Source organism: Balaenoptera borealis (genome assembly GCF_965194805.1).
Source record: "Balaenoptera borealis genome assembly, chromosome: 15".
Lineage (NCBI taxonomy): Eukaryota > Metazoa > Chordata > Mammalia > Artiodactyla > Balaenopteridae > Balaenoptera > Balaenoptera borealis.
The window spans coordinates 71,274,119-71,300,884 of NC_138871.1; the positions used below are offsets into that span (position 1 = coordinate 71,274,119).

The 26,766-nt window shown below is 52.3% G+C and overlaps 1 protein-coding gene and 1 long non-coding RNA gene across 5 annotated transcripts in view; one reads left to right on the forward strand and one right to left on the reverse strand.

Moving 5' to 3' along the window:
• The window catches only part of OTOF (otoferlin), an 89,140-nt gene that overhangs the window by 30,584 nt on the left and 31,790 nt on the right, over positions 1–26,766 (forward strand). For 3 of the 4 annotated variants that reach the window (XM_082357063.1, XM_082357064.1, XM_082357066.1), the window contains exons 4-8: positions 4,288–4,387; positions 6,274–6,455; positions 19,141–19,214; positions 20,623–20,749; positions 21,222–21,276. In XM_082357063.1, coding sequence (XP_082213189.1) covers positions 4,288–4,387; positions 6,274–6,455; positions 19,141–19,214; positions 20,623–20,749; positions 21,222–21,276 — 538 coding nt within the window. Of the gene's footprint in view, positions 1–4,287; positions 4,388–6,273; positions 6,456–13,205; positions 13,251–19,140; positions 19,215–20,622; positions 20,750–21,221; positions 21,277–26,766 lie in introns of all 4 variants that reach the window. The other variant, XM_082357065.1, reaches the window with a different exon arrangement.
• On the reverse strand, positions 4,899–20,709 carry LOC309611976. The gene is made up of 4 exons (XR_014234869.1): positions 19,052–20,709; positions 18,643–18,899; positions 10,392–10,463; positions 4,899–6,114 (listed from the first exon to the last, which is right to left on the reverse strand). It is a non-coding gene; the product is annotated as an uncharacterized lncRNA (long non-coding RNA).

Sequence of the window (26,766 nt, forward strand, 5' to 3'; positions counted from 1 at the left end):
AGTTGTGTTTTCATAGCAAGCACCCTGGTTTTGCTTAGACGGTACGTTACAGATGTGCAAAAAGGGTAAAGTTTTATAAAAAATGTTTTTCTTTATTTTTTTAAAGTTTTTATTGGAGTACAATTGATTTACAATGTTGTGTTAGGTTCAGGTGTACAGCAAAGTGAGTCAGTTTTATATATATACATATAGCCACTCTTTTTTTTTTTCTTAGATTCTTTTCCCATATAGGCCATTACAGAGTATTGAGTAGAGTTCTCTGTGCCATACAGTAGGTTCTTATTCGTTATATATTTTATACATAGGAGTGTGTATATGTCAATCCCAATCTGCCAATTTATCCCTCCCCCCACCTTATCCCCTGGTAACTGTAAGTTTGTTTTCTACATCCATGACTCTACTTCTCTTTTGTAAATAAGTTCATTTGTACCCTTTTTTTTTTTTTTTTTAATTTTATTTATTTATTTATTTATTTATGGCTGTCTTGGGTCTTCGTTTCTGTGCGAGGGCTTTCTCCAGTTGCGGCGAGCAGGGGTCACTCTTCACTGCGGTGCGCGGGCCCCTCACTATCGCGGCCTCTCTTGTTGCGGAGCACAGGCTCCAGATGCGCAGGCTCAGTAATTGTGGCTCACGGGCCCAGCCGCTCTGCGGCATGTGGGATCTTCCCAGACCAGGGCTCGAACCCGTGTCCCCTGCATTGGCAGGCAGATTCTCAACCACTGCGCCACCAGGGAAGCCCTGTACCCTTTTTTTTTTAGATTCCACGTGTAAGCGATATCATATGATATCTGTCCTTCTGTGTCTGACTTACTTCACTCAGTATGACAATCTCTAGGTCCATCCATGTTGCTGCAAATGGCATTATTTTGTTCTTTTTATGGCTGAGTAATATTCCATTGTATATATGTACCAAATCTTCTTTATCCATTCCTCTGTTGACGGATGTTTTTCTTTATCCTTAACATAAGACTGAGATCACATCTGTTGTCCATTTCAAAGAACACTATTTTTTATTTTTGTTTGGGGGAAGCAGCGGGTAACTATTAAGAGTTAAAGCCCCACAAGCCACCCCCTGTGGGTATGGTGAATTCAGTCCTCTGGCCTTGCTAGCGCCCAGGACCCCAGCCCCATCTTCTGGGCCGCAGGCTTCCTCTGGCTCTGTGAGGCTGCGCATCTGCCCCCAGAGCCCACGCTGTGCAGGAGACCAGTGCTGTATGGGCCCTCCAGATGGCAAACACCGCCCCACCCCGTGCCCCACTGCGACATGTGACATCTGAGTGTGGCGGTATTAGAGGACTTTCACTTGAGTGTACTCACCACCACCCAGTGAAGCAAGTGGTATCACCTCCTTTGTGGAGGTGGAAAAAAAGCAAGGCTCAGAGAGGTTGGAGAACCAGCCCAAGTCACACAGCTGCCAGGTGGTAGAAACCCTCTAAGACCCTGCTGGACAAACCCACCTCTGTCTGACTCCAGAGCCCAGGCTCTTTCTGCTGTCTACATTGCCTCCCATTAGGGATGGCATTTAGTCTGTGTGTGAACAGGGCTTGGACCAGGGCATGAGGAGGGGGGAATTTGCCAGAAGGCGGATCTCAGCTTACTGTGTGATTGAAGCAGAGGTGGATGGGTGGGCAGTGACAGCAGCCGGGGTGTAGTGAGGTCCCCATCACCTGGCGTCTAGCAGGAGCTGGGAGTGTGTGTCAGGGAGGAGGTTTAAGGGACTTCTTTTTCTTTTTTTAATTTAACATCTTTATTGCAGTATAATTGCTTTACAATGGTGTGTTAGTTTCTGCTTTATAACAAAGTGAATCAGCTATACTAAGGGACTTCTCCTTGACGGAATGCTGGACAAGCTTTCCTCTTAGAACCCTCGCAAGTCTAAAGGTCTGAAAACTTGTTTAAGCCTGGAAGGTGGCCAGAGCCTTCTCTGAGCACTTGTTGGGGAATAGCTCCATCCTGCCCCCTGGGGGTGTCTTGTCACACTGCAGCATCTCTACTGATCCCTGGGTATCTTCTAGGGAAAGTTGTGCCCGCGCACCCAGGGCTCAGCAGGTGCTCAACAGGCCTTAGTGGAGCTAAAAGGGCCTGAAGTTCCAGTCAGCAAGGGGCCGTGGTAGAACAGGGATTCTCAAAGTGTGCTCCCCAAGCACCATCATCAGCATCACCTGGACACTCGTCAGAAATACCCATTCTGGGGCCCCACCTCGCCTGCTGAGTCAGACCCCCTGGGGCGGGGCCGGCTCCCAAGAGCAGATGGTACACATCTCTCCCAACTCCGTGCTCAGTGGCTTCACACTGGAAGCTTGAAATTGGCCTTGGTGGGGGTATTCACACCATGGAAATGAGCAAAAGCTGCAAGTCAGGACTGCCCTTCCCCTCCCCCAGCCAGCTGTTAAACAGTTGCCAGCACAACGGTGGGTGGGTGGGTCCCAGTCATCTGTGTTTTAGCAGGCCCTCCCACTGATTCTGTTCATGCTGAAGTTTAGAACCACAGATTTAGACCCTAAAGAGATGAAGCTGCAAAAAACCCAGTATATACGTTCATGCCTAGAGTCTACTGTTAGAAGGGCTACACAGGACAGAAGCTAAGAGCCCACCACCCTCATTTTATAAAGACAAAGTTGACACCCAGGGGCAGCGGCTCTAGGTCTCCTGACCGCAGCCCAGCACTTCAGCCCAAGCTGGGGAGAGGGCAGGATGCAGCGGGGGAGGCAGCTTCCAAGGGGCTAGTCTGAGAAGAGCCTGGAAGCCTAGGTAGGGTAGGCTTTAGAGTGGAGGAATGGTATGAACAGTTTCACCCATAGGGAGGATGGGGCGAGCTGACAGATGGAGCTCTGAACCCCGGAGAGAAGCATTCATTCACTGTGGCTGCTCCCACCACTTTCTCCCCTCACACAGACGGGAGGCTTTTTAAAAACAGTGTCTGCCCTCCATGGCCCTCAGGAGGATGCAGACATCAAACATGTCCGGTAAAGTCAGAATCCACCTGATACCTCACCTCATCCGGAGCGGCCATTAAATTAACTGCATCCCTTCCTGTTTTCTCGGCCTCACCTTCCTCCCCTATAAGCCAAGGGCAACACCAGATGATCCCAAGGTCCCCTCCTGTCTCACACCCCGTGAATGCCCCCCTCTGCTTTTGTCCCTTCAACCAGAAGTGGTGTGTATGTTTCGATCTACCCCATGTGGAATCACCGTGTGAGAACCTCTCAGTACCCTGTTCTCTCCTAGAGCAATAACCTTCAAACCATGGGATGAAACGGCATGCAGGTCAACTCAGTCAGCATTTATGGGGCCCCCACTGTTGTTCATTAATTCAGCCAGTAGATTGTGAGACCTCCTGTGAGCCAGAAATATCAAATAGAGTCTGGAAATAGGAAACAGCTGCTTCCCTGGAAAGGCTCAGGCTATAACGTCACCCCCTTGATAACGACCAGACAGCTCCTGGAGTGCTGACTATGTGCTAGGCGCTCTGCTAAGAACTTGGCACAGAGGATCTCTGTTAGTCCTCTAAACAGCTACTCTGTGAAGCAGGGGTTATTAGCTCATCTTAGGAGAAATCTGGGACTGAGAGAGCCCAGGTCAGCTGCCCGGGAAGCAGGTAACCCTCTAGAAAGTGTCCGGGCTGGGTTTCCGATCCCGTCTCTCCGACTCCAGGTCTGTGCTCGTCGCAACACTGCCCTGCTGATCCCCTCTAGGCAGCTGGGCGGATGGGGATCCCACAGTCAGATGGGTTCTTGCCCAAGGAGCCTGCAGAATGCAGGTGTGTGTGGGCACCACTACGACTCAACAGAGGACGAACGAGCCAGTGGTGCCGGTGAGGGGTAGAGACCTCGGTAGTGATTAGGGAGGCGGAAGGGGGAGGAGCTATCTGTGTGTCCAGGAGCCTCTGGTCCTTCCCCACAGCCTCCATGCTGGGCATCTGGAAGCTGCTCCGCAGGGGCTCCGCAACCCCAACCGCCTGTACCCGAGGAGCACGAGGTTCCCCCAGGACACACTGACCCGTCTGTGAACGTCCCCCCGGGTGCTCACTGCCCTCAAGCTCTCCCAGGGAAATGGCTGTCATACGTACAACCACACACAGTTGTTGGGGGTCACAGACCCTCCTGGACATGCCACCCTGGCCAGCCCCAGCTCCTGGGCCACCTTCTCCACCCCCAGCCGGGAGCCTGAGCCAGCCCTCTCGTCCCCTTGCCGGCCAGTCACAGCCTCTCGGGATGTCAGCCTTGCCCCTCGTTCTGGCCTCTTCATGTGAAACCATGAAGACCACGCCCCCTCTGCCGTTCACAGGCTGATCGGGACCTTCCGCATGGTGCTGCAGAAGGTGGTGGAGGAGGGCCACGTGGAGGTGACCGACATGCTGATTGACGACAACAATGCGATCATCCAGGTGAGGGTGCCCAGAGAGTCCCTGGGCCTGCCTATTACGGGTCACCTGGGGGCCTGCTGGCCTCCCTGCCCCGGCACATAGTGTGGTCTGGGGAGCACTCCTTGTGGGCGGGGAGATGAGGTGTGAGGAGGAGACTCAGGTCAGACTCTGCTGGAGCCCCTCAGCCTGGCAGCCATGGCCAGAGCCCTTGGGGCGTGATAGGGCCCCAAGGTGGACACTGCAGTCCTTCCTGCAGTGAGAGTACAAGAGAAGGCGATGGGGGGATGCCCTCCCTTCTCTCCCCAGGGGCCTTTCCATCTGGACCCAGCTCAGGAATCACTAAAGACGTGTCTCTCGTCATCTGAAAGCCAGTCTGAGCCCTGCTGGCCACTCCTGGGCATGACCTTCACTCTGCATGCCTGCCTTGGCATCTAAGACTAGCCTTTCTGTGAAGGCAGGGACCCTCTTTCTATTTCATCTGTCACATCCCATCCCAGCACTTCCAACAGGAACACACATGTACTAATGACGAACAGTCTGTAGGCATTTAATACATGTTCAAACAAAGGAAGGAAATAAACCAATCGGGACGCCCAGACCCCAGGCTCTGCTCTGACGCATCTGTCCCCATGAGCTCATCGATGCCCACCACTGGGCAGTTGAGCCTAGTGGTGAGGAACACAGCCCTTGGGTACAAACATTCATTAGGCCACCCACTAACTGTGGGCTGGCTGCATACCATCTGCAAAGTGAGCAAAATTACAGTATCGACTTCACAGGACTGCTCTGAGGATTAAATGGGAATGCACAGAAAGTGCTTGGAACAGTTAAGCATATAGTAAGTGCTCAATAAATATATAAAGTAAGATCAGTAGCTATTATTTCCTGGCCTCAGTTTATCCATATGTAAAATGGGGCTGTACCATGGTTCCCCAACCCTGGGCCCGCATATGACCCTATGTAGTAGCCAGCAGAATAGCCTCAGAAGCAGGACTGCAGCCACAGGGAGCCAGAATGGAAGGAACCCTCTCTGAGGAGTGCCAAGGGTGGGGCAGAAATTCCCACGGTGCCTTGGTGGCTCAAGACACTTCTTCCCTGGGGAAATCGAAGCCTGGGCATTCAGAGGACCACATGCCTAGTGGTCCTGGAGCAAGCCAACCCCTGACCTGGAGGAAGGGAAAGCATGTCTAGAAGATTTCCTAGCACCCACACGGGCTGAGGAAGGGACGAGGATGGGTCTTCTCTGCGCACTGGGGAGAAGCTAGAGCTAAGAGAAGGCTTCTTGCTTTGTGGCCCAAGGACACAGAGAAAATCCCATGGTGACCTCGAGCTCCCATCCTCTCCAGATTAGGAGGGTGGGTGTCAGGTGAGCAGGAAGAAGTGCTGACCTCACGCCTTTGAGGGTGTCCAGGGCCTGGGCTCCTCTCCTGAAGGACATTCTCAGCTCATGTCATCAAATCCCGAGAGAGCATCAGGAGCGAGGGGAAGTCAGCTGATTTCAGACAGGCCACCCCTGGTCCCCGCAGGCAGCCCTGGTTCTGAGGACGAGAGAGTGACCTACACCATGGGGACACTGGAGGATGCTCTTGACTATGTGTCCAGTGGACTCGGCCCACCCCCAGCCCAGGCTCAGCTGCCTGGGGTGGGCCCCCCACCTCGGGCACCAGGGAGGAGGAGAGCCACGTGCAGCAGGATCTGGAGCCACAGCCCATTCAGTTGTCAGTCTTTCTGAGCCTCTGTTTTCTCATCTGCAAAACGGGAAAGTGGGGGGAGGATAGTACCCAGCTTGCCTTCCTCCAGTAAGTTAAGGGCGTGAAAGCACCTTGTAAAATCACAGAGCAGCGGAGAACACAGGATTATGACTGTTATTGCCGTCCCAGCCGCTCACCGCCCATCTCTCCCTCCAGACCAGCCTGTGCGTGGAGGTCCGGTATCAGGCCACAGACGGCACGGTGGGCTCCTGGGATGATGGGGACTTCCTGGGGGATGAGTCCCTTCACGAGGAAGAGAAGGACAGCCAGGAGACAGATGGGCTGCTCCCTGGCTCCCGCCCCAGTGCTCGGCCGCCGGGCGAGAAGAGCTTCCGGAGGTAACGGGCTGGGCCCTCTGCCCCCAAAGACACAGGGAGGATGCCTGGGGCCTGCTCCCCTGGAAGGCCCCTCGAGGCCTGGGCTCGGAGCACAGACCTGAGTTGCTGGAGGGACATACGCGAGGAGGGGAAGTGTTTCTGCAGCATCCCCTGCCCCCCGACTCCAGAACTCACTGGGGAGGCAGCAGGGTGTCTGCGATCAGGCTGAGGGGCCAGGCCTCCCCGCTACCCGGAGGGAGGCAAAGTTCTGGGAGGGTGGGCTCTAACATGGGTGGAAGAGGCTAGACCTCCTGCCTCCTCAAAGAATGGGAAGAGCAGACAGGAGGAGGCCCTGATCTCTCTGGCCCAAGACCCAGCAGCGCCAGACCAGCCCCAGGCAGCCGGGGAAGGCCCAAGAAAGGGAGGCTGCTTCCTGCCAGAGTGAAGCCAACGGTCCTGGTTGGGACCTGGCCTCTATTCTGTTGAGAGGACCGCATCCCAACACCCTAGGTGTCCAGGATTCACACCTTCAACTGTCCAGTCACACACAGAGGACAGGATGCTGTGTCCAGGCCTACTCGTTCCAAATGCACTATTTTTACAAAAAAAGGAAACGCAACTGTATTACTCTCAGAGCCCAGAGAGACAAACTCTAGGTAAAACACTGTCCGCAGGTTCTTAGGTCACTGAGAATAATGTGTAAAACACAGGTAAGTCAGCGGTGCATCTGAAGGATGGGGGTGGGTTTGGAGAGGCGGGTATGCTCCCCTCCCATTGGAAACATCTCCCTCCCATCTCCTTCCACCCTGTCCTTTCCAAGTAAAATTGATTCAGTACTTGTTCTGAAAAAACATAGATGCTAAATTAGGGTAACTGAATTTTATACTTTTATTGTATAAATATATTTTCCTTCTTTGCCCTTGAACCACTCCCGCCCCCCTCCCCGCCCCCCAGACATATACAAGCTTCAGACCCTGGGAGCCAGGTGGGGAGTAATCATAGTAAATCCAAAGGAACCATGCCTGTGGCAAATTTTGCCGGACCTGTGACTCCAGGTCAGCCGTGAGGTGGGTGGCATCGCCCAGGCCAGCTTGGAGACCGTTCTCCTTAGACTCCAGGCTGGGTATCATAGAGACAGCGTGTAATCTGGCCTCAGGAGACACAGGTCTGTGTCCCAGTTCTGCCTCTTACCAGCCTCGTGACCCTTGGCCAGTCACTCCTACCCTTACAAGGGGGCTCAGGAAAATGGGAACCCCCACCCTGCTGCCGGGAAAGCTGAGGGATAATGGAGGGTCAGGCTGTAACTGGGGTGCCAAGTACTACCCCACGTAAGGGCTGGTGATGAACAGGCTCTTGGACAATGCAGAGGGTTAGGAATCGGGCTGGAAATGGTGAAAAGAGGAGCGGGGACGCAGTGGGGAGTGTGGGGATGCTGGCACTAAGGGTACCATCTGGTCCCCATCCTCTGTCCCCGTAGAGAAAAGAGCTTGTCTGCGCTACACGTGGGCTTTAAGAAAGGGCTTTCTGGGCACAGATTGGACGCCATGTGAGAGCCATCAATTGCAGGGAAAGGAACGCTGGCTCCAAATCAGGAGAGCTGAGTCCCATTAAGTCGCATCCTGACTGCCACTAACTAACTGACTTTGGAAAAGTCATTAGCCCCTCCGGGTTAGTAACAGGAATGGGTTGAGCATCCTGGCTGCCCTCCAACTCTGACATCCTGAGGGACCCAGGGATTCTCCAGGTCCCGTGGGTAGCACGCATGGAGAACAGCTCTCTGGAGCTATGGAAGCCAAGAGGGCAGCCCTGTCTGGGGTCGCTGCAGCTCAGGCAATGCCCAGCCAGGTCCTCTCTCTCATCCCACACAAGTGGGCCAGGGTGTTGATGGAGGGAACAGTGAGACGATGCAGTCAAGCATGAGGGGCTTTGGTCCTGGACCTGCAGACCGTCCTGGGCCCCAGGAATACGGAGATGGAGAGGGTGCCTCTATCCTCCCTCACATTATAGCCTGGCTTTCCCACCTCCCCAGCAGCAGCAGGAAGCAGGAGCAGGAAATTTTATCCCAGGGTTTGGGAATGGGGAGAGGATGACGACCGCAGTCAGAGCTCCTTGTCTTCCGGGGTCCACGGCCTGCTTTGGAGGGGCTGGGTGGGTGTGTGCGCAGATTCCCAGCTGCACTGGGGCTGCCAACCCAGACCCTGAGAGCGCCTCGGGGTGGTGCCACTGCCACACGTTCTCTGGCCAGGCCTGGCCATGCACCCAGCAGGCTGGGGGCGGGGGGAGGGCAGAGGGGTGAGGAGAAGGTAGAGCTGGTTTAGAGAATCTGGGCTTCTCCTGTGGTTTAATTCTAGCTGCCTTCATGGGCCAATGAGCTCTGGGTCAAGGAATGCACGGTTCCAAGGGGAACCCGGATTTGGCCTCGCAGCCATAGGTGTTATGTCTCACTCTCCTCACGTAAGTGCCAGCCAGCCAGGCCCGTCAGCTCTGGGGTCTGAGAGGAAGCCATTGTCTTCTGGGCCAGAGGGCCCTCCAGAAAACATTTGGCCAACGAAGGAACAGGGAGAAGGAAGGGATGGATGTGCCCAGGCTCTGACTCCAAGTCAAGTCCTCCTTCGCCCACATCTGCTCCCTGCCCTCCAGCCCCTCCTGGGAAGGCACATCGCTTTGTAGGTCAAGGTGTCCAATCTACAGGGTGCCTCTGTGTTGTTTTCCCAACAAGAAAACTTCATTGCTAGTAAGCAACGGTCTCTCACCTGCTTTTCTGGATCCACAGGCGTCTGGTGTGGGAATCCATTCCTCCCTGTGTGATGTGGCTGGGTGGGGTGCTTGCTGGAGGGGTCGGGGGGCTGGTGGAGTGAGGGGCAGGAAGCAGCCTCAGGCGCAGGACTGGTGGCATGAGGCATCCATTCCGTGCAGGGCAGAGGAGGCTGATGTGGGGAGGTCTCCCTGCAGGGCCTAGGTCCCCCCGGCTGGGCTCCTGCCATCTGCCCTCACCACCCCCTGGAAGGGGCTCTGCAGACATTCCTCTACACTTCCAAGGCCTTAAGTATCTTCCCGGAAGTTCCTCCCATTGGACCTCAGGGAATGTCTACTGGCAGCTCTGCCTGAGCAGTCCCCCAGCCCCCAACCCACCACCACCCACCCTCCCATTAACCCTCTCCTCTCATGGTTCCATCAGGCCCAGGCCCTGGTCGGTCTCCTCCCATGGTTCCATCAGGCCCAGGCCCTGGCCGGTCTCCTCCCATGGTTCCAGCAGGGCCAGGCCCTAGTCAGGCCCTCTGAGCCACTCTGGCTGCTTCTGTAGGCCCTGCCTCCAAATCAGCAGCCTCTGATTTCAGCCGGCTCTTTGCACAATATGCCCAGGAGTGCCCCAGGAGGCAGTGCGGTGCCATGGAGAGCACAGGGCTCAAATCCCAGCTATGCCCTTTGGAGCCCCACTTTACCACCTGTAAGATGGGGGTGCTGATGCCTCACAGGAGTGTTAGGGTCAAATGAGATAATACACGTGAGCTGCCCACCACAGTGCTGGCCCGTGGCCGGTGCTCAGCCAGTGTCCCCTTCCTTCCTTCTCCCTCTCCGCAGTCTCCATGTTACCCCACCACAACCTGTTCTACCCTGAGCAGCATCTGACCTTTTGGCCCAAGATCCCTCTCAGCTCTGGCCCACCCCACCCTACTCCAAGGGCTCTGCCAACAAAGCTGCCCACAGCCGTAGCTTCACCGCCGCTCGGGCCCGGGCCAGGGTCTCACTCGCTCACAGGACTCCCTCACCCCCCCCAGCTGTCAGTGTTGCAGAGAAGGAATGAACTACTAACCCCGTGCGCACTTTGCTCTCAGAAGCACAAAATCAGGGTTCCGGGCCCCTGCGTGTCAGTGTACATCTGCCCTGTTGTCTGAAGAGAGAGGAGACTTTGGCCCTGAACACACACACATGCCCGGGGGGGTTTCTCACGCTTACCTGCACATACGTTCTCTCGCTCCATGACACCAGGGAGCTGCACACGCCACCAGGTTCTGGGCAAAGGACCCCCTGTTAGAAAGGACAAACAAGGGAACCCAGCCTTAATCTCACAACTGCACTTCAGAGACTTTGGGCTTCTCGGATTCCCTGTATTCCACTCCCTGTATTCCGCGACTCTCCTCCTCATTTTCTCCACCTGCCTGGCCCTCCAGCCCTCCTTCTGCCCAACCCCCCTTCCTGGTGTCCCTGCTGGGCTTCTCTCTGCGGGGTCTCATCCTGGGGGAAGGGAGGGAGCGGGCCACATTTCTTGTTCTCCTTCTGGATCATTCTTCTACTCCAGTGGAGACCCATAGAAGAAGGTACCTCCCTCCTATGCCTGGGGCCAGGGGACAGCCGGGCTTGTGTGCATGCCTGGGGGCTCTGACAGAGATGTGCATGGGGCATGTGCCCTGGGGTATGCAGAGACGTGTGTGTGTGGGGTCAACACACCCAGCCTCACCCCCAGAGTGCGGGGTGCCCACAGACCCTCCCCCGCCTCCCTCCACCAGGCTGAGCTCCAGAGCTTCAGCCGCTCCCAAGCAGCCTGCAGGAGCCGGGGTCAAGGCCATGCTGAGATCTGGGGTGAAGCAGTGCTCAGGAGACTCCTCCCAAACTCAGTCGCTTCACCTGAGGTGGGGGTCCTCTTCACCCCCTGCCCGGGTCTGAGTGCTCAAGTGAGGCCTCACGCCGTGAAGCACTAAGATCCCGGAAAACCCTCAGTCCCCCAGAGGCTGCCATATTGATTCGTTCACACACACACCCCCCGCCAGCCTCCATGGCTCCTTCTAAGCGTGCACACAGAGTGATGGGGGTGGGAGCTTGAGGAAGAGGTGAGTGAAACTGTGGCAGAGAGAGAGAGAGAGAGTGTATGTATGTGTGTGTGTGTGTGTGTTGGCTGAGGAACAGAACTTACCTGGCCAGGCTGGGACACTTAAAAACACAATGTAGACTCTAGGAGGAAAGTCAGGCCCAACCAGGGCTTCACGGAGAGGTCCCCTAGCAACAAGGATGACCGTGAGGTCAAACCTCTCATCCCCACCCCTTGCGGCTGAGTGACTAAGGGCAGGCAGAGTCTCAGCTCCCCCGTTTGGAAAATAGGATAATGATACCACCTTGTGAGACGGCTGGCATCAATATGTCAAGGGATGTTTAAGTTCTCACCGCAGGGCTGTGCAGTTATTAATGTTAGTTGCAGTCATAACAGTGCTTGTAGTAAAATCACAAGAGTATTATTTTTTCACAGAAAGAGGGTCTTTTCCCTTTTGCATTTCCACACTGAGTGTGTGGACCTGTGTGCAGCCTCTTAGCCGGCCCAGGGGCCTGGAGCGCGTGAGGAGGGGTAGGGCACGCGTGTGCCAGGCGCTGGCTGCCAGGTTGCAGGTACACACTGTTCTCTGGCCTGCTGTGTGCCCGAGGGGGCCCCCGCTGGGCCAACCTGACACCTCTCTGCCATTTCAGAGCAAACCCCCAAAGGGAAAGAGAAAAAGGGTCAGATGTTATCATTTAGATACACAAATTCCACCTTCCTGACCCACCCTTGCCCACTCCCAGGTGATACACTTCCCCTTCCAGTTCCTCTACTGCAAAGATTTTCAAACTTTTCAGGGTCACCCAGTTCTTTAAAAAATAATAGACAAAAAAACAAATTTCCCTCGAAACCTGGATCAATAATTCAGAGAAAGGCAGCCCCACTTGGATTCATGTGGGGTTGGGGCCAGTAAATCTCCCGTTCGGCCTTCATTCTCGAAAGATCATTGGAGCCCACGCAGCTCTCAGCGGGTCCCAGTGGGGGCCCAGGCCTGGCCAGACCCCCAGCCAGGCCCGGGGCCAGAGCAGGGCTGCTGAGACAGTCTCCCCTTCTCTGTTCTCTGCTCGGTGGTCTCAGCCAATTGCGGTAGCCAGAGACCTCGCTGATGTTAACTCCTTCGAAAGGAAGTACAAACTGGCCAGCTGGCCAGATGGAAAGGACAGCTGTGATCCACTGGGCCTTCAGGACCTGAGCTGTGAGGGATTGGAGGCATGCCTACCTGGGCAAGGTCTGTGCCAGGACAGGGTGTGAGGAGAGGAAAAAATTGCTAATTGTTATTCACTTCCTTTCCCTCATCCTCATTGCCACAGCATCAGGGAAGCACTGAGAGAACATTCCAGAAGGGCTTTCTGGAAGCCTCCCTAAGGAGGAGGAGGAGCCCTGCTCTGAGCCCTGGAGCAGTAGCTCACTTACAACTACAGGCCCAGAACCTCCCTGGCCCACCTTTCTTCTCCGAGGCCCTCAGAGCTGGGAGCCCCCCACTCTATTGGAGGGGATCAGGCGTGGCAAGGAGAGCAGGGTGGCCCAGGCCTGGACGGTAGCCAGGCTCATCTAACCCTGTGTTCCCTGTGGAACCTGCAACCCACATTCAGAAATCACCAGACCCTAACCTGGGGGAGAAGATCAACGGGGACCCTGAGGCCTCCTCCCTCCCCAGGGCCCCAGGTTCTCCTAGGCTTGGGGTCAGTGGGACAGTGGCCACCAGCCCCACTCCTGTGAGCTCCTCCCCAAGAATCAGGACCACAGTTCCCCTCCTCCCCAGGGCAGAGCCTGGGCCATGGGGCCCCTACCCAGCAGGCTTAGGCTTGCTTAAGTGAGAGGCTGTGGGGTGAGGGCTCTCCGGGACAAGGAGGCCCCTGGGGAGCGTGGGGGTCAGCAGGGCCAGGGGCTAAGTCTGCGAGTGTCTCTGGTTCACACCCTCTCACACACATCCCCTTGTCTCCTCATTTCTTCCCCCGACTCAGCAAAGGCAGACAGAAGACCAAGGGAGGCAGAGATGGCGAGCACAAGTAGGTGGCCGAGGCCAGGGTGGAGCCCGTGCGGCTCGTGAGAGGGAAGGGTCCTCAGCACAGGGTACAGATGGCGGGGGGCCCGGAGCAGTGGTGGAGCCAGCACCGGGTGATGGCAGGGCGAGGGAGGTCTCTCCATCTGGCCATGGGGGCGAGGCACGGGGAGGTGTCAGGGTGGGTGCAGGCCTTCTGGTTTCCACTCCCTCCTCCCTCCTTTCAGTGTCTTGATTCCTCCTCCACTTCCCTGTTCCATCCCCCATGCCTGTGGGCAGGCCCCGAGCTTTCCCTGTGAGGGAGGGAGTGGGGACGGCCCAAGATGCCAATGGCTCTCCCACAGAGCCAAGGCAGGGCTGGGCTGGTGGACACACAGTGCTGGAGGCCCAAGAAGGACAAACTGTGGGCACCGGGTGGCCACAGGATGTGGCCGGAGCATGGAGCCCAGAAAGCTAAGGAGAGATGACCCCTCTCTGGTGGTCTTCACCATCTCCATTCCCCAGGGGACTCCAGATGGGAGGGGCCGCCACAAGGTATTGGAAAGTCTCAAGGTTGGGGGGTGACAAGTGCGTCTTTCAGCCTCCCCAGAGCTTGCATCATCTCAAGGACCTTCTAGCATCACAGGGAATTCACAAGGGCAGTGGCAGTCAGGGCTGACCACACTGGAGCGGCCTCTGCTCCAACACCCATTCTTACAGATGACAAAGCTGAGCCCCAGAAGCAAGCGACTCCAGAAGAGGAGCAGAGCTGGGACTAAAACCCAGAGAATTTAACTCCCAACCCAGGGTTTCCAATAGGCCCAGTAAGTTTACAGCACTTGACTATATTCTAAATTTAATTCTCCGAACACATCAACAAGAGCTGAAAAGCCAGGAATGTGGTCTTTATTTTCCAGATAGGGAAACTGAGCCCCAGAGATGTTAAGAGATTTGCTCAAAACTGTGGTCCCAATAAGTTAAAAATTAGTCGACAAGACAATATCACGGCGACAGCAGGATTATTTGTATAGGGGTCTGAAGTGATGCGCACTGGTGTGGGCTTGGGGCATCTGCTTGCATTAAGATCCCGGGGACTCCCAGTCTCGTTTAACAAGAGCATATTGAGTTCCAGCTCCCGCTTGTTATACACGAGCAAAAAGCATGACAACAAGGCAATGGCACCGTGAGGGGAAATTCGGGCCCAGAGACCTGCAGGATCGGAGAGTTTGCCAGGTTACAAGCAAGGGAAGAAGCCTCAGGCAGAGAGCATGTGCCGGACTTGGAGAGGGAGCCAGGGAACAGGATCTTGGGGGGTGTGGGAGATGACATCAGACTGCTGAGCTGGGGGTCCCACTTAGGGAGAGGGCTCAGGGTCAGGTTTTTGCATGGACAGTTAGACATAAAAGGCCCGTATGAGACACAACCAACCTGCCGGTCTCCCAGGCTCTCTGTCTGAGATCGGTGATGCTCTAAGACCCTTCTTGATTTCCAGCTCCCCAGTCTGTCCTGGGCCAGACCCCCAAGGGATTCAGGCTGGCCTGATCCCTTTGGACACAACTGTACTAAGGGGTGCCTCACAGTGCGAGCATGTAGTAGGCCCACAGTAAATGCTGGTTCTCTTGCACAAACCCACCCTAATGTCCTGCCATGTCCAATTCACAGATGAGATGAGTAAACTGGCATTCATTCTTATTTTAATGTGTAGAGCCTTAGGATGATTGAAAGGGTAGGAAAATGGGATTTCTAAGAAGAGATTAAACAAGCTGAAATTCTTTAGCCTGAAGAAGAAAGGCTGTGGGAGCAGTTTTAAATCTCTGAAGGGTTATTGTGGGGCAAAACTGGTTAGTTTCTAGCTCTCCTGAGGAGAAACAAGAGGAAAGAGAGAACCATAAGCCCTGTGTCTCTTAGGTAGGAGTTTGTTTCTCCCAATTACCTGAGGCCTGAGCTAATGAGCCGTGACAGTTTCCACTGCAGGCAGTCGGAGGGCAGAAGCCCCAGGCAGCCATGGCCTGAGGTTCATTTCCAGTCCCACCCCTCTAAGTCACAACCTCCACAGTAACACAGAGACCTGACTGAGACCCAGTTCACTAAATTTAATTTGGCGAATGTTTCCAAGTCATCACTGGATAGTTCCAAGCTCTCCCCTAGGACCCCAGGTGCATTACCCAACCACAAAGACATTCTTAGCCATGGAACCAGCAAAGACATCGTTAGGTCCATAAATGAAAAAAAGAGTTTAAAATGAGTGAATTAACTAGACTTCTCTCTAGAGAGAAATAGCTATCTAAATTGTGTGTGCATATCATTCTGACTGTCATGAATCCAGCAATGGGGAAGCCCAAATGTGATCATAAGCCCTCAGAGGGTCCTGAGCGGCCCACCTCCCCGGCTCCGGCTTCTCAGGCTTTCAGACAGCCACGAATACGGAGCCACTTGGTTGCAAAGTGGTTTTTCACCAAGTTGATTATTGGCTTGTTTTCTTTGTCTGTTTCTGTCCATATTATACCTTTAGTAACTGGAGAACCATCTAGACCAAATGCAGAATTTAAAACAAAGAAACATCAGTACATCAGTAACCTAATCAACAATTTACCTTTTTTGAAATCTAAGTCTTTAATACAAGTGGATAATCTTCAAAATTCCCTGATTAAGTTAACATTTATTTCAAGAATAACCTTTACCCTTTGCCAAGAGAAGCAGGCATGATGGGCAACTGATGCGCAGTGAATTCTGATGTGTCATCAAGTAGAAAATTACAAAGGGCAGTGATAGCCGATGACATCATGCTCTGCTGCCCACAGTTCACAGGAATGAAGAGCTAGTCTCTGAAGAGAAATGAATAGGTGCAGAGCCTACAGTAAGAATTCTGGGAATTACACTTGCCCTACATAGTATGCATTTTTCTATAAAGGGATGTCACCATTTTGAGATAATCCCAGGCACACAGGAATCCCACCAATGAACTTATCCACTTGAGATGGTTAAAATCATGCAGGGTCTGGGGAGAGAGGTTTCTCCTTTGAATTGCTTTAGGGTCTGGTAGACAATGGTCTGATAAGTATAGATTTTTTAAAGTCTCAATCTTTGCTTCCAAATATGTTTGTTTTAAGGACTAGAGTGACTTTCAAATTCAAGGGCCATAACTGCCCAAGGGAAGCCCCAGGCCATTTTCCACTTGGATGGGTCCTTGGGACCAGCATCAGAAATCCGCAATTCCCTGCTACCCAAACCCCCTCTGGGCCTCAGGCAGCAGGACCAGATCTGGGATCAGAATGCAGAGTGGCTGGCTTCTGCAGGCAGGGCCTGCTCTGACCCCATACATGGCTTTGACCTACCATCTCAGAGCACTTTCCTCGGGGACATTAGGGCGGGTGGGGGGGGATGGGTGGGATGGGACTGGGGTTGTGTGGCTGGAACAGACTGTGTGATGGCAGCGTGTAAGTCACACACGAACTGGGGCTGGGGACTCTAAGGATGACACAGCCCAGGAATGGCTAAGAAGTGATTGTACACGGTCAGCACAGGGCCCTCCTGGGTAAGGCAGGAGAGCAGCAAGGCTGGGAGGAAAGGAAACCCAAACGCTTGGACAGGAAGCAGAGGGAGGGCCCACACTAGGCTCACTTCCTGTTGCAAGAGTCAGAGTATGGCCGGCACCCCTGCCCTCAAGGCCACCAAGCAGGGAGAAATCTCACAGGATGGTTCGTTGTAAGCCAGGTGGGATGGTTCCTTTCTCACCACCATACGACTGTTTTTAATGGGCTCATTGGTGCAGTGTTAGGTCACCAGTAATTTAATATTTGTAGCCTTCTCTTCCCAAAATGGCTTGATGCTTACATTACTTTGAATGAGCCTCCTCTCTGTAAGCATGGGCCCGGTCCATGGGACTCTTCACAGATGACGTCCCCATCTGCAAGTTGCGCTGGCCCCATGGAGACTTTCTGCCAAAGTTCCAAATGGTCAGGACGGGATTCACACCCCCAGAGAAGTGCAATCCCACAGCAGCGAGGATGCAGTGGAAGTATTGCCAGCCTGGGAGGTGGTAGCTTCAATCCCAGCTCTCTGAACCTCAGGTTTTTCATGGGTTGAACGAGGAGAAGCATATGTCCCTCCCAGGACTGCTATGAAGATGAAATGAGCAAACATCTGGAAAAGACTTTGGCCCAGATTAGTGGCTCAAGAAAGGTTATATAATCTCTTGTTGGGGAGAAACTTTTAAAGATAACTCCAAAGGCATCAGTTTTCTTTTTTTAGAGTGCCTTCTTTCCCTTTCCTCCTGTTGATATGTCCTGGATAACATGATGCTGGATAGTGTGAAGAGATCAGTGCTACCCCAGCCTTCTTTCATCCGCCTCGTGCCTTTTTAGGAAATCATGAAGATGCCAGTGTTTCTTAAACTGTGAGCTGGTGCCACATGAAAGAGGTGGTCCTCAGTCGCTCTCTCACTGGGACACAGACACATTCCTCTTCATGTCTTGCCAGGTATATGAAGAGTAAAGAAAAGGCCTAGAGCTAGGATAGGGCCAGGTTGAGGGGAGGAGGGGCTTGAGATTTCTAGGCCATCTCTACAAGGACAGAAAGGTTTTCTCCAATCTCACATGACCCAGCATAAAGAACAGGGGTTCTTCATTACAGATAATAAGATGTGGTCAATGGAATAAAGCTTTTCTAACTGCTTCAAACCTCAACTCTAAACTGTGGTCAATAGTATCCTCCTCAAAGCTTGCTGTGGAGATTAAATTATTTTTTAAATATGTTAAAAAAAAAAAAAAAAAAGAACAGGGGTTCTCAGGGAACCATAGCCAAACCTCCACAAGGAGATGCCTGACCCAAAGATGGGTGGGCTCTGCTGCTGTAGGTGAGCTCAGGGTTGGAATCTGCACCTCACCCCACCTAGGAATGGGGCTCAGGATGACAGGGGCACAGCCAGAAGGAGGGAGAATGGGAAGTGGACGGAGTCAGGTGTCCAGCTCATGCAATATTGATGGGGTAATGGAATACTGCACTTTACTGCCTGTTAATCCTACTCCTGGTCCCTCTTGGACCAGGGATCACAAGCTCAGCTGCGGGGACATCACTGAGGGGACAGTGAGGACCCCCTGCCCCCTTCCCTCAGCCCCCCTGACTGCAAGGCCCTTCTCCTGGGGGCACAAGGCCACACCAACCAGAGGAAGAGGTAGGAACTATGGAGTCTGCCATACGTTCCTGGGGGTTGGTTGGGGGGGTAGGTTCTGTGGTGAGAGGGGACAGGTAGAAGGGGCAAAGCCAGGACCAAAGATAGAGACGGGAAAGGGCCCATCTCCTTCTTTTCACTGGGGACCAAGGAGAATCCAAAGGCACAGAGAGGTTGGGAAAGACAAGGCCGGCTTCGAGCACCAGAGCCATCTGAGAACTAAGCAGCTAGTTTCAACCGCACTTCCTACCTGCTCACCAGCCTCTGCGCCTCTGAGTCCCGTTTCTGCCCTTCTGTTCTGACGCTTTCTCTCTGGTTGTCTGGTTTTCTTTCCACTCAGCCGAGGTGGGGTGCACGGTCGGGGAGGATGAACTTGGCGGCACTGGCAGAGCTCAGAGCTCTAAGACTGGACTGAGGGGGCTGGGATCAGGACCCCGAGGGGCTCCAGTTGAAACGGTTCTTTCCACCTGAAGGCCGCCTTTACTGGTCGCCGACCCCGACCTGCTCCTGAGTGGTGTGAAGACATGGGGAAGGAGGAAGTGGTGGGGTTCCCTCTGCCCCAATTCCCCCTCACGGCTCCCAACTTGGGAAATTTGGCCCCCAATATATCTTGGAACCGGCAGGTGAGGGGCTGGAGCTTGGATCTCCCTTTCCCTTACGTGTTCTTTCGGGTTTTGCTCTTCTATGTCTGTGTGTCTTCCTCCCGGCGTCTATCTCCTTCCACCTCATTCTGGCGGCCCTCTCACAGAGCCGGGAGGAGCGTGTTTTCCGCCATGAAGCTCGGCAAGAACCGGCCTCACAAAGAGGAACCCCAAAGACAAGGTATGGACGCGTGCCCCTGCCCACGGTCCAGGCGGCCCCTCTCTCCCCTCCGGTGACCAAACCCCTCCTCTCCGCGGGCAGCGCCCCAACGGGCTCTCCTGCTATTGGCCGGCGGATCCACCTGGGAGGGGCCTGGCCTCTCATTGGCTGACGGAGAAGCCGGGTTCTGAGAGTGGTCCTCCGGAAGGGGGCGCTCCGAGGGCTGAAGGTGGGTAGCGCATTTCCTGCGGTCTAGAACTGAGCAGCAGAGCCCCTCAGTCTATTGGGCTCATCCTGCCGTCTTTGCTCTCATTCTTTCTTCTCCACACAGAAGCATAGAGATTTTTAATTAGAGGCGGGAATAACAAAAAAAAAAAAAGAAAGTTATTTGGCCAATTCCCTGTTTCTGGGGGAAAATCAGAGTCCTGAGAATGCTTGCTCCGTGGCAGGACTCGCTCTCCTGCCTTTTCCCCGTGACCTCTCACGAGGCTGCAGGGACGGCCCTGGGGGGGACAGGCAGGGTGGGTCTTGGAAGACTGGAGTGGCCTGTGGCACTGGTGCCACCGGAGCAGCAGGCTGGGGAGGGCGCAAGACAGCTATTTAAGAGGAGGCAGGGAGTACAGTTGGAAGACAGGGGAGAAATGGAGTGTATTAGGGGAGCTGTGTGTAGCTTTCTAACCCAGGTCTGTAGATCACACACCCATCCTCAGGGCTCCTGGCTTCCCTCCCAGCATCCCCTGTGTGGCCCACTGGCCCCAGAATCTCTCTCTTTGTCTTTTGCCCCCATGCGAATTCCAGCTGTGCCTTTTGCCTTCCTCGATTGGAGAGGGTAGAGCTGCCGGCTGAGACTCAAACCCACCATCCTTGGGTGGCTTCTCAGAATCGTCATTCCTTCATCTCATTGGATTAATACACATCAGTACAGGGTTAGGTTCTGAATTCCATCAGCTGTTTTACATGGATAAGTTCCTTCCTAAGCCTCAGTTTCTTCATCTGGTTATATGAGAATAGTGCCTATCTTGCCAGGCTGTGACTATGAGGATTATGAGGACTAAAGATATATGTATAACGTGCCTGGCATTGTGCCTGGCACATAATAGCCACTCAGTAAATGGTAGCTACTGGCACAGGAGGTACATAAGTATGGATTATTTTATTCCTGACCTTCTTCCACGAAGGATATTCAGTGCTTGCATAAGTGAGTTACATTCAATTAAAAGTAAAAAGCAAGACCAGGTGCAATTTCAGTTAAAATCAGAGATCACGATTAGGCCAGAAACACCGCAAATATGCAGACCATAACATTCTAAGCAGATGCTACCAAGTAAACCTGGAATTTGACTCAGCTCCCTGGATGGCAAAGCAGAAAGGGAAATACAGTCACTCTCCCACCATCCAGCCCACCTAACTGGCCCTCCCTCTTCCCCAGATGAACCGGCAGTACTGGAGATGGAGAACCTTGACCGTCTGGCCATTCGGCTGGGGGATGGGCTGGATCCTGACTCCATGTCACTAGCTTCCGTCACAGCTCTCACCACCAACGTCTCCAACAAGCGGTGAGTTGGCAGGAACCCCACAGCCCCAGTTACCTTCACCAGGTCAGGCAGGACCCAGCTTGCTATGTTTGGAATTTGGGTGGGGAAGAATCAGGGCCCATGGACAGCTCCTTCCTAACCCTGCCCCTTTCTTCTTTTCCTGGATGTCTCCCTCACCTCTCACCCTGCAAAGGCAGGAGCCTGTTCCCAGATCATTAAACACATCCGGGCAAAGGGAAATCACGGAGCTGCCCAGCCCACACTTGAACCTGTTGACCTAATGTCTGTCTACCTATCACTTCTGCCATTGGTTAGTCCTCTGTATTGGAGCCTCTGAGACCAACTGATCCCCATTCTGTTTGGCAGTCCTGGAGTGTTTGAAGATCATGATTCTGTCCTTCTGCCCTTCTCCAAGGTCTAACCACTGCCAGTGCCCTCCTCCCCTGCAAACAGTCCCCTTACGCCCAGCCTGACAGTACATTCCCCTCCTCAGATCCAAGCCAGACATTAAGATGGAGCCAAGTGCCGGGCGGCCCATGGATTACCAGGTAGGTGGGGCAGCTAGAGGCCGCATGCCTTTCCGACTCTCTCTAGTGGGGGGTTCTGGCCAGATGTGCGTTATAGACTCTGAAGGCATGGATCTGAGGGTCATAGAGAACCACAAGCTGAATATATGTTACCAAAGTAAGCTTGTTCCTGGAAAGCACTCACAGCAGTGTCATAAGTAGTACAAACCCAAAGAGCAGCTTGAGAACTCTGCTTATGCTGGTCAAAGCCCTCCTAGGATTTTGTAACCATCTTTATAAAGTGAGAGGGACCTGGAAAAACCATAAAAAGACCAAAGAGCATCCAAAAAAAACTTTTTTTAAATAAGTGTCTCTGAAGAAAGATATTTTGGTGTGTTTTTTTAAATTGTTGCTTTGTATTATTTTGATGCTGGAAGAAATGTCAATCCTGGCTATCTATAGATGCTGAGAATATGGGTGTTTTTTTCTTCTTTTTGCTTCTCTGTATTTTCTGAGATTAACACTTAATTTTTTTATTTGTATGTTTCTAAAACTGGAGACCAAATGGCTGAGATAGGGAGAGATTTGCAGCTATAAGATTGCTAATGTGGCCACAGTGCAGGCAGGATGGGGCATGAGCATGGCTGGGAACTGCGGGGAGAGAGCCACGTGAACAGCAGGACCCAGTGCAGCCCTCCCAGCCTGGGGCCTCATCCTCAGCTTTGCAGGGCCACACCCTCAATTTTGTCTCTTTTCCCAGAGTTGATCGGAGCCTGAGAGACTGAGTTACACTAACATAACTCACGATAGGCTAATGTACAAGCCGGAAGTACCTAGTACTTATTTATAAACTGCGAACAAGAAGGGCCCAAGGACCACGAATTCCTCTGGACCCTTCATTAGGAGCTATCAAGACCCAGATGTAGGTGAAAAGACTGCTGGGCGTTCCTAGGATTGAGTGAGTGTGCTGGCTGGTCGGGAGGGCAGAGCCTTCAGGAGACCTCACCTGACTGCCACTGCACTTCCTGCCTAGGTCCAGCGCCAGGCCCCAGAATCAGAGCAAACCCCTCTCCCGGGTTAGGGCTTTATCTTTGATACCCATTTCCCAGGCCCCATGCTACCTTCTTTAAGGACAGCCCACCTCACCTCACTCAGGTGATAATATTGAGGACTTGACACCAGCTTTCTTTGTATCAGGTACATCTGGTCATATTTCCTCAAGGATGCACCTTGTCTCTCTGAATCCTTGCTTCGGTTTGTTTTCATCCAGTCGGTGACCATCTTCCCAGGGGCTTGAAAAATAGCCCCAGGCAGTGTCAAGCGGACCTGCCCCTGTGGTTTCAGACAACCTCACACCACTGGGCTCCTTGGAGGTTTGGGAATGTCACCTCCTCACCTCTCTGCCAAAACCCAAGCACAGAATGTCCTAACACTTCTGAGGGCTTTTCCAGGACGCTCGGCTCAAGGCTTTGCTCCTCTGTGTTCTGAGAAGAGAAAAACTTCCAAAGAACAAAGACCCCATAGTCAGATACCGTTCAATCTGCAGTGTCACGAGCCCGCCATGTAAAGACACATAGAAAATGGTGCCATCGTTATTGTTGCTGCTAATGTAACTGTTATTTTTTTGAAGGTTTACTATGTGCCAGGCACTAGACTAGGTAGGTATGTTTTCCACTTAAGTTAATGTAATCTTAACAACCACTCAAATATAAGTATTACTGTATTTCATAGGCGAGAAACTGAGGCCCAGGGTGGGTAAGGAGCTTGCCCCAGGTCACACAGTTATTCAAAGCTAGAAACAGGGTTCAAACTTGAGGGTGTCCTACCGCATAATCAGAGCAACTAATTTCTTTCTAATTAAGCCTTTTGAACAGTCTCTCCCTCTGGTCCCTGTTCATCTTTAGCTTACTACCTACTGCATGTTTTCAAAAGCTCTTTCAAACCGCTTCCTAACAGAGACTTTTATTAAATGGACCAGACAGTCAGCCTCCAAAGACTTTGTAAACATTCTGAACTGAACAAAACAGTTGTATTGGACCTGGTAACACAGTATTCCCTGACAGGTTGATTCACATCTCAACTGTAAGTGTTAACACACTTGGAGAGAGAGTTGTGAGGATGCAAATGTGGAATTATTCTTGCTTTCAATAAGTACAACGTATAAAGCAAGAAAACCTATCAGAAGGACTTCACTCTCTTGGAGAACTTGGCTTTGCTGAGTTAGAAAGACCTCAGCCAGAGGCACTTAGCTGAACTCAGATTCAGGAAGGATCCTCAGGGCTCAGAACCATCCTAAAGATTGGGTAGCACTGTAAGGAGGTCCCAAGGTGAAAAGACCATGGTGTACTCAGGCCCTTTGTTTCTTCTGTTTAGAATGCATGTAATGCGAAAACCCTTTCCTGATTATTGGCATCTCAAAAGCAAGAAGCTGCAGCTTCCTCCCTGTGAATATGCAGTTTCCCCATCAGAGTGGGCAAAGCTTGGAGCTTGGCACTTGGCAGGGATGTTCTTGGCGGGTCACAGAGTCTTGAGTCTCTCCTCTACCCTCTCTTCCTGCCACCAAGACCATATACATTTTCATCTCCAAACATCTCTCCAGTTTTCACCTCCACGTCATTTATCCAGCTCAAGTGCAATATGGCGGCCACTTCCTACCTGATCTCCCTGCTCTCATATTGCCCCCTCCACTCCATGCTCTACACCACCACTGGAGTGATATTCTCAAAATGCACAACTGGTCATGTCACATCTCTGTCACCTGGAGACGAGGGAACATAAAGGATGTTTCAGAAGAGCAGTACTAAGGGGTCCACCACCTCTCACCTCCAGCTCCCAGCAATGTTCTTGCAGCCCAATCAGACCCCTTAGAAGCAGGTCACAAAGCACCATGACTCTTGGGTTCTCCCAGGACAGAGGTATAGATTTACACTCAGCAGTGTTCCTTGCGATGAGTTTCATGAAGTCACCTGAGGATTATGTCCCTTATCTTGGAAGGAGAAGATGGAATAGTCAGTCACCAAAAGAGTTTCCCTGGTCAGCTGGTCAGTTGGTCCCTTAGTGGCTCTATTTGCCTCCCCCTCTTCCATCATGGAAAGATGGAGTCCTCTGCTGATGACTGAAATCCTCTTCTTCAGAGTTTATTGTTTTGTTTTTTTTAATTTCAAGTCCAAATGATACATTCTCCTCCATAGAGCACCGGGGGGGGGGGGGGGGGGGCGGGATCAGGACTGGCATTCCCCTCCCCCACCAACACCAGGCCGCGACCTCCTTTGTGCACTCCCAGGGTACCCCTCAGGCCACCCTTCAGCCTGCAAAGAGCACGCACTGGAGCCTCCTCCCCTTGCCCCACCCCTTTCTCCTTTCAGCCCTGTGTCCTCCCCTCCCTACCTGCTTCCTGCCTGGTGTCAGAGCTTCCAGCTAGGGTCGTCCACCATTACTGGCTCTGCTCAGTGGAAGAAGGTGGGAACTCTGGGTCCTGAAAAGGAGCAGGGGGCAAAAAGGTTATCATTACGACTGAGTCTCTAGGTGAAAAACATAAAAACCAGCCAACCTCTCACACTGCAAAAGTTAATCTCCTGATGGCATATCTTTACTACCTTATTATGCCAAAACTGTGTTTGTCTACTTCCCAGTCTTGATTTACAGAAAATCTTTTTTTTTTTTTTTTAATGGAGGAAAAGGGATGGGTTAGCTTTGGGGAAAAAATTAGCTCTTAAAAAAATCTTTGGTATAAAGTTTCATAGAGCTTAAAACTCTATAAACTACTACGCAAAGAATGTTCTGGAAGGACTTCTAGTGTCTGTTTACTCTCTTCACAGTAAACTTCTCAGAGCTGGCTCTATTTCCCTTTTAGCTCCCTGAAGAAACAGTGATTATTGAACTCCTTCAGAGCTCCAGATTCTCAGTTCCGTTCCCTTTGGAACCTCATTCCACATAGAAATGCTTGTTTTCATAGTTCAAGTATTACTTCAATTAGTAAATGTTCAGTTTCCGGTTCTATATACTTGCTTGGTAATGTTCTCGTTGTCATCAGGGTTTTTATTTTTTTAACATCGCTAGTTTTGTTGTGTGGATTTTTCTTGGCCTTCCGGATATTTATAAGATATATAAATATCTGATGGACGCAGTGGATGATAATTTTCATGGCTATTCTTTTTCATGAAAAGGGAGAATGATTCTCTTGAGTAAAATCATATTTAGTAGTTGCATCAAAGCACAGCAATTAAAATACCAACTCTCCAAGATGAGAATGGTAAAAAGCAACTCATACAGTTTCATAAGAAGAGTGCTGAGGCAAATGCTAATACTAGCTCAACATAAGCTATTTTGTTAAAATGCAAGTTCAAGAGACTTAAATGAAACAATATTAAACGTCACACACGACCCTATCTGTTTGGGACACCAGCCACTTAACTGAAAGTAAATTCTATTTGAGAAGCCATTTATAACAAGAGCTCACATTTCCTAGACCTGTCTACTGTTTATGAAGCACTTTTATGCACACTGTCTCATTCAACCCTCACACAAACTTACAGATAGGTAGTGTCTTCCACTCATAGCTGAGAAAACTGAGGCTCAATGTCATTCCAGCAACCCCGAGTCTGTGCCTCTTCCTATTTATCATGGCCCCCCCATGGCCACTGACACCTCCAGATCCAAAGCAAGAACTGATGGCTTACAATGAGAGTTCAGGAAAAGTATGTGCACAAACACATACACGAACACACACACACACACGCACGTCTCTACCTCTCTCTCTCTCTCTCTCTCTCTATATATATATATACATATATATGCAAATTTTTGTTGAATGGATAAACAACTGAAAAAGGGCTTCCCAGTATAGAAATAAGATTCCAGAAAGGTGGACGCCACTGAAAAAGATACAGAATGCACACAACATGCAAGTATCAAGGCAAAAAAGGTGTGCTCAGGTGGGCACCAAAGCCCCACTGGGCATTCAAAGAAATTAAACAAAAGAAGAGGAGCCAGGAATGTAGAAAGGGTGCCAAATTCCAGAAATAAAAAAGATGTCAGAGGCCTGCAGGCTTAAAATGAGAAATGCTGGAGCAGAAAATTAAATGCATGTTAATGGAGACTTAGAAAGCTTAATCCCGGAGTGCACAAAACCTGGGAGGTAGGTTTGCAGCCCTCGGTGAGGCAGGGCCATTGATGCCGGGGAGAACTTGAAGCACGTGGAATCACCCGGGAGCTTTAAAAATATGGATGCTGGACGCCACTCCTTCCACCCCTCCCCCAAGACTGGACTGGGTTGGTCTGGAGTGTGGCCAGGGGCCTCAGGGTCTTTACCCACCATCCTTCCCCTCCCACCTGGTAATTCTGCTGCACACCTACTTGGAGGTGATCTAGCCACGTCCCTTCTTTGTAAATGAGGACAGCGAGGCTTTGTGGGGGAAAGAGCCCAGGATCACCAGCGGATGTGCGGCAGGCAGACTGGCACCCAAATCCGGTGCTGGCTCCCGGCACCTTCCAGCCCGCTGCCCAGGCCCCGACTCCTGCAGGACCAGATCC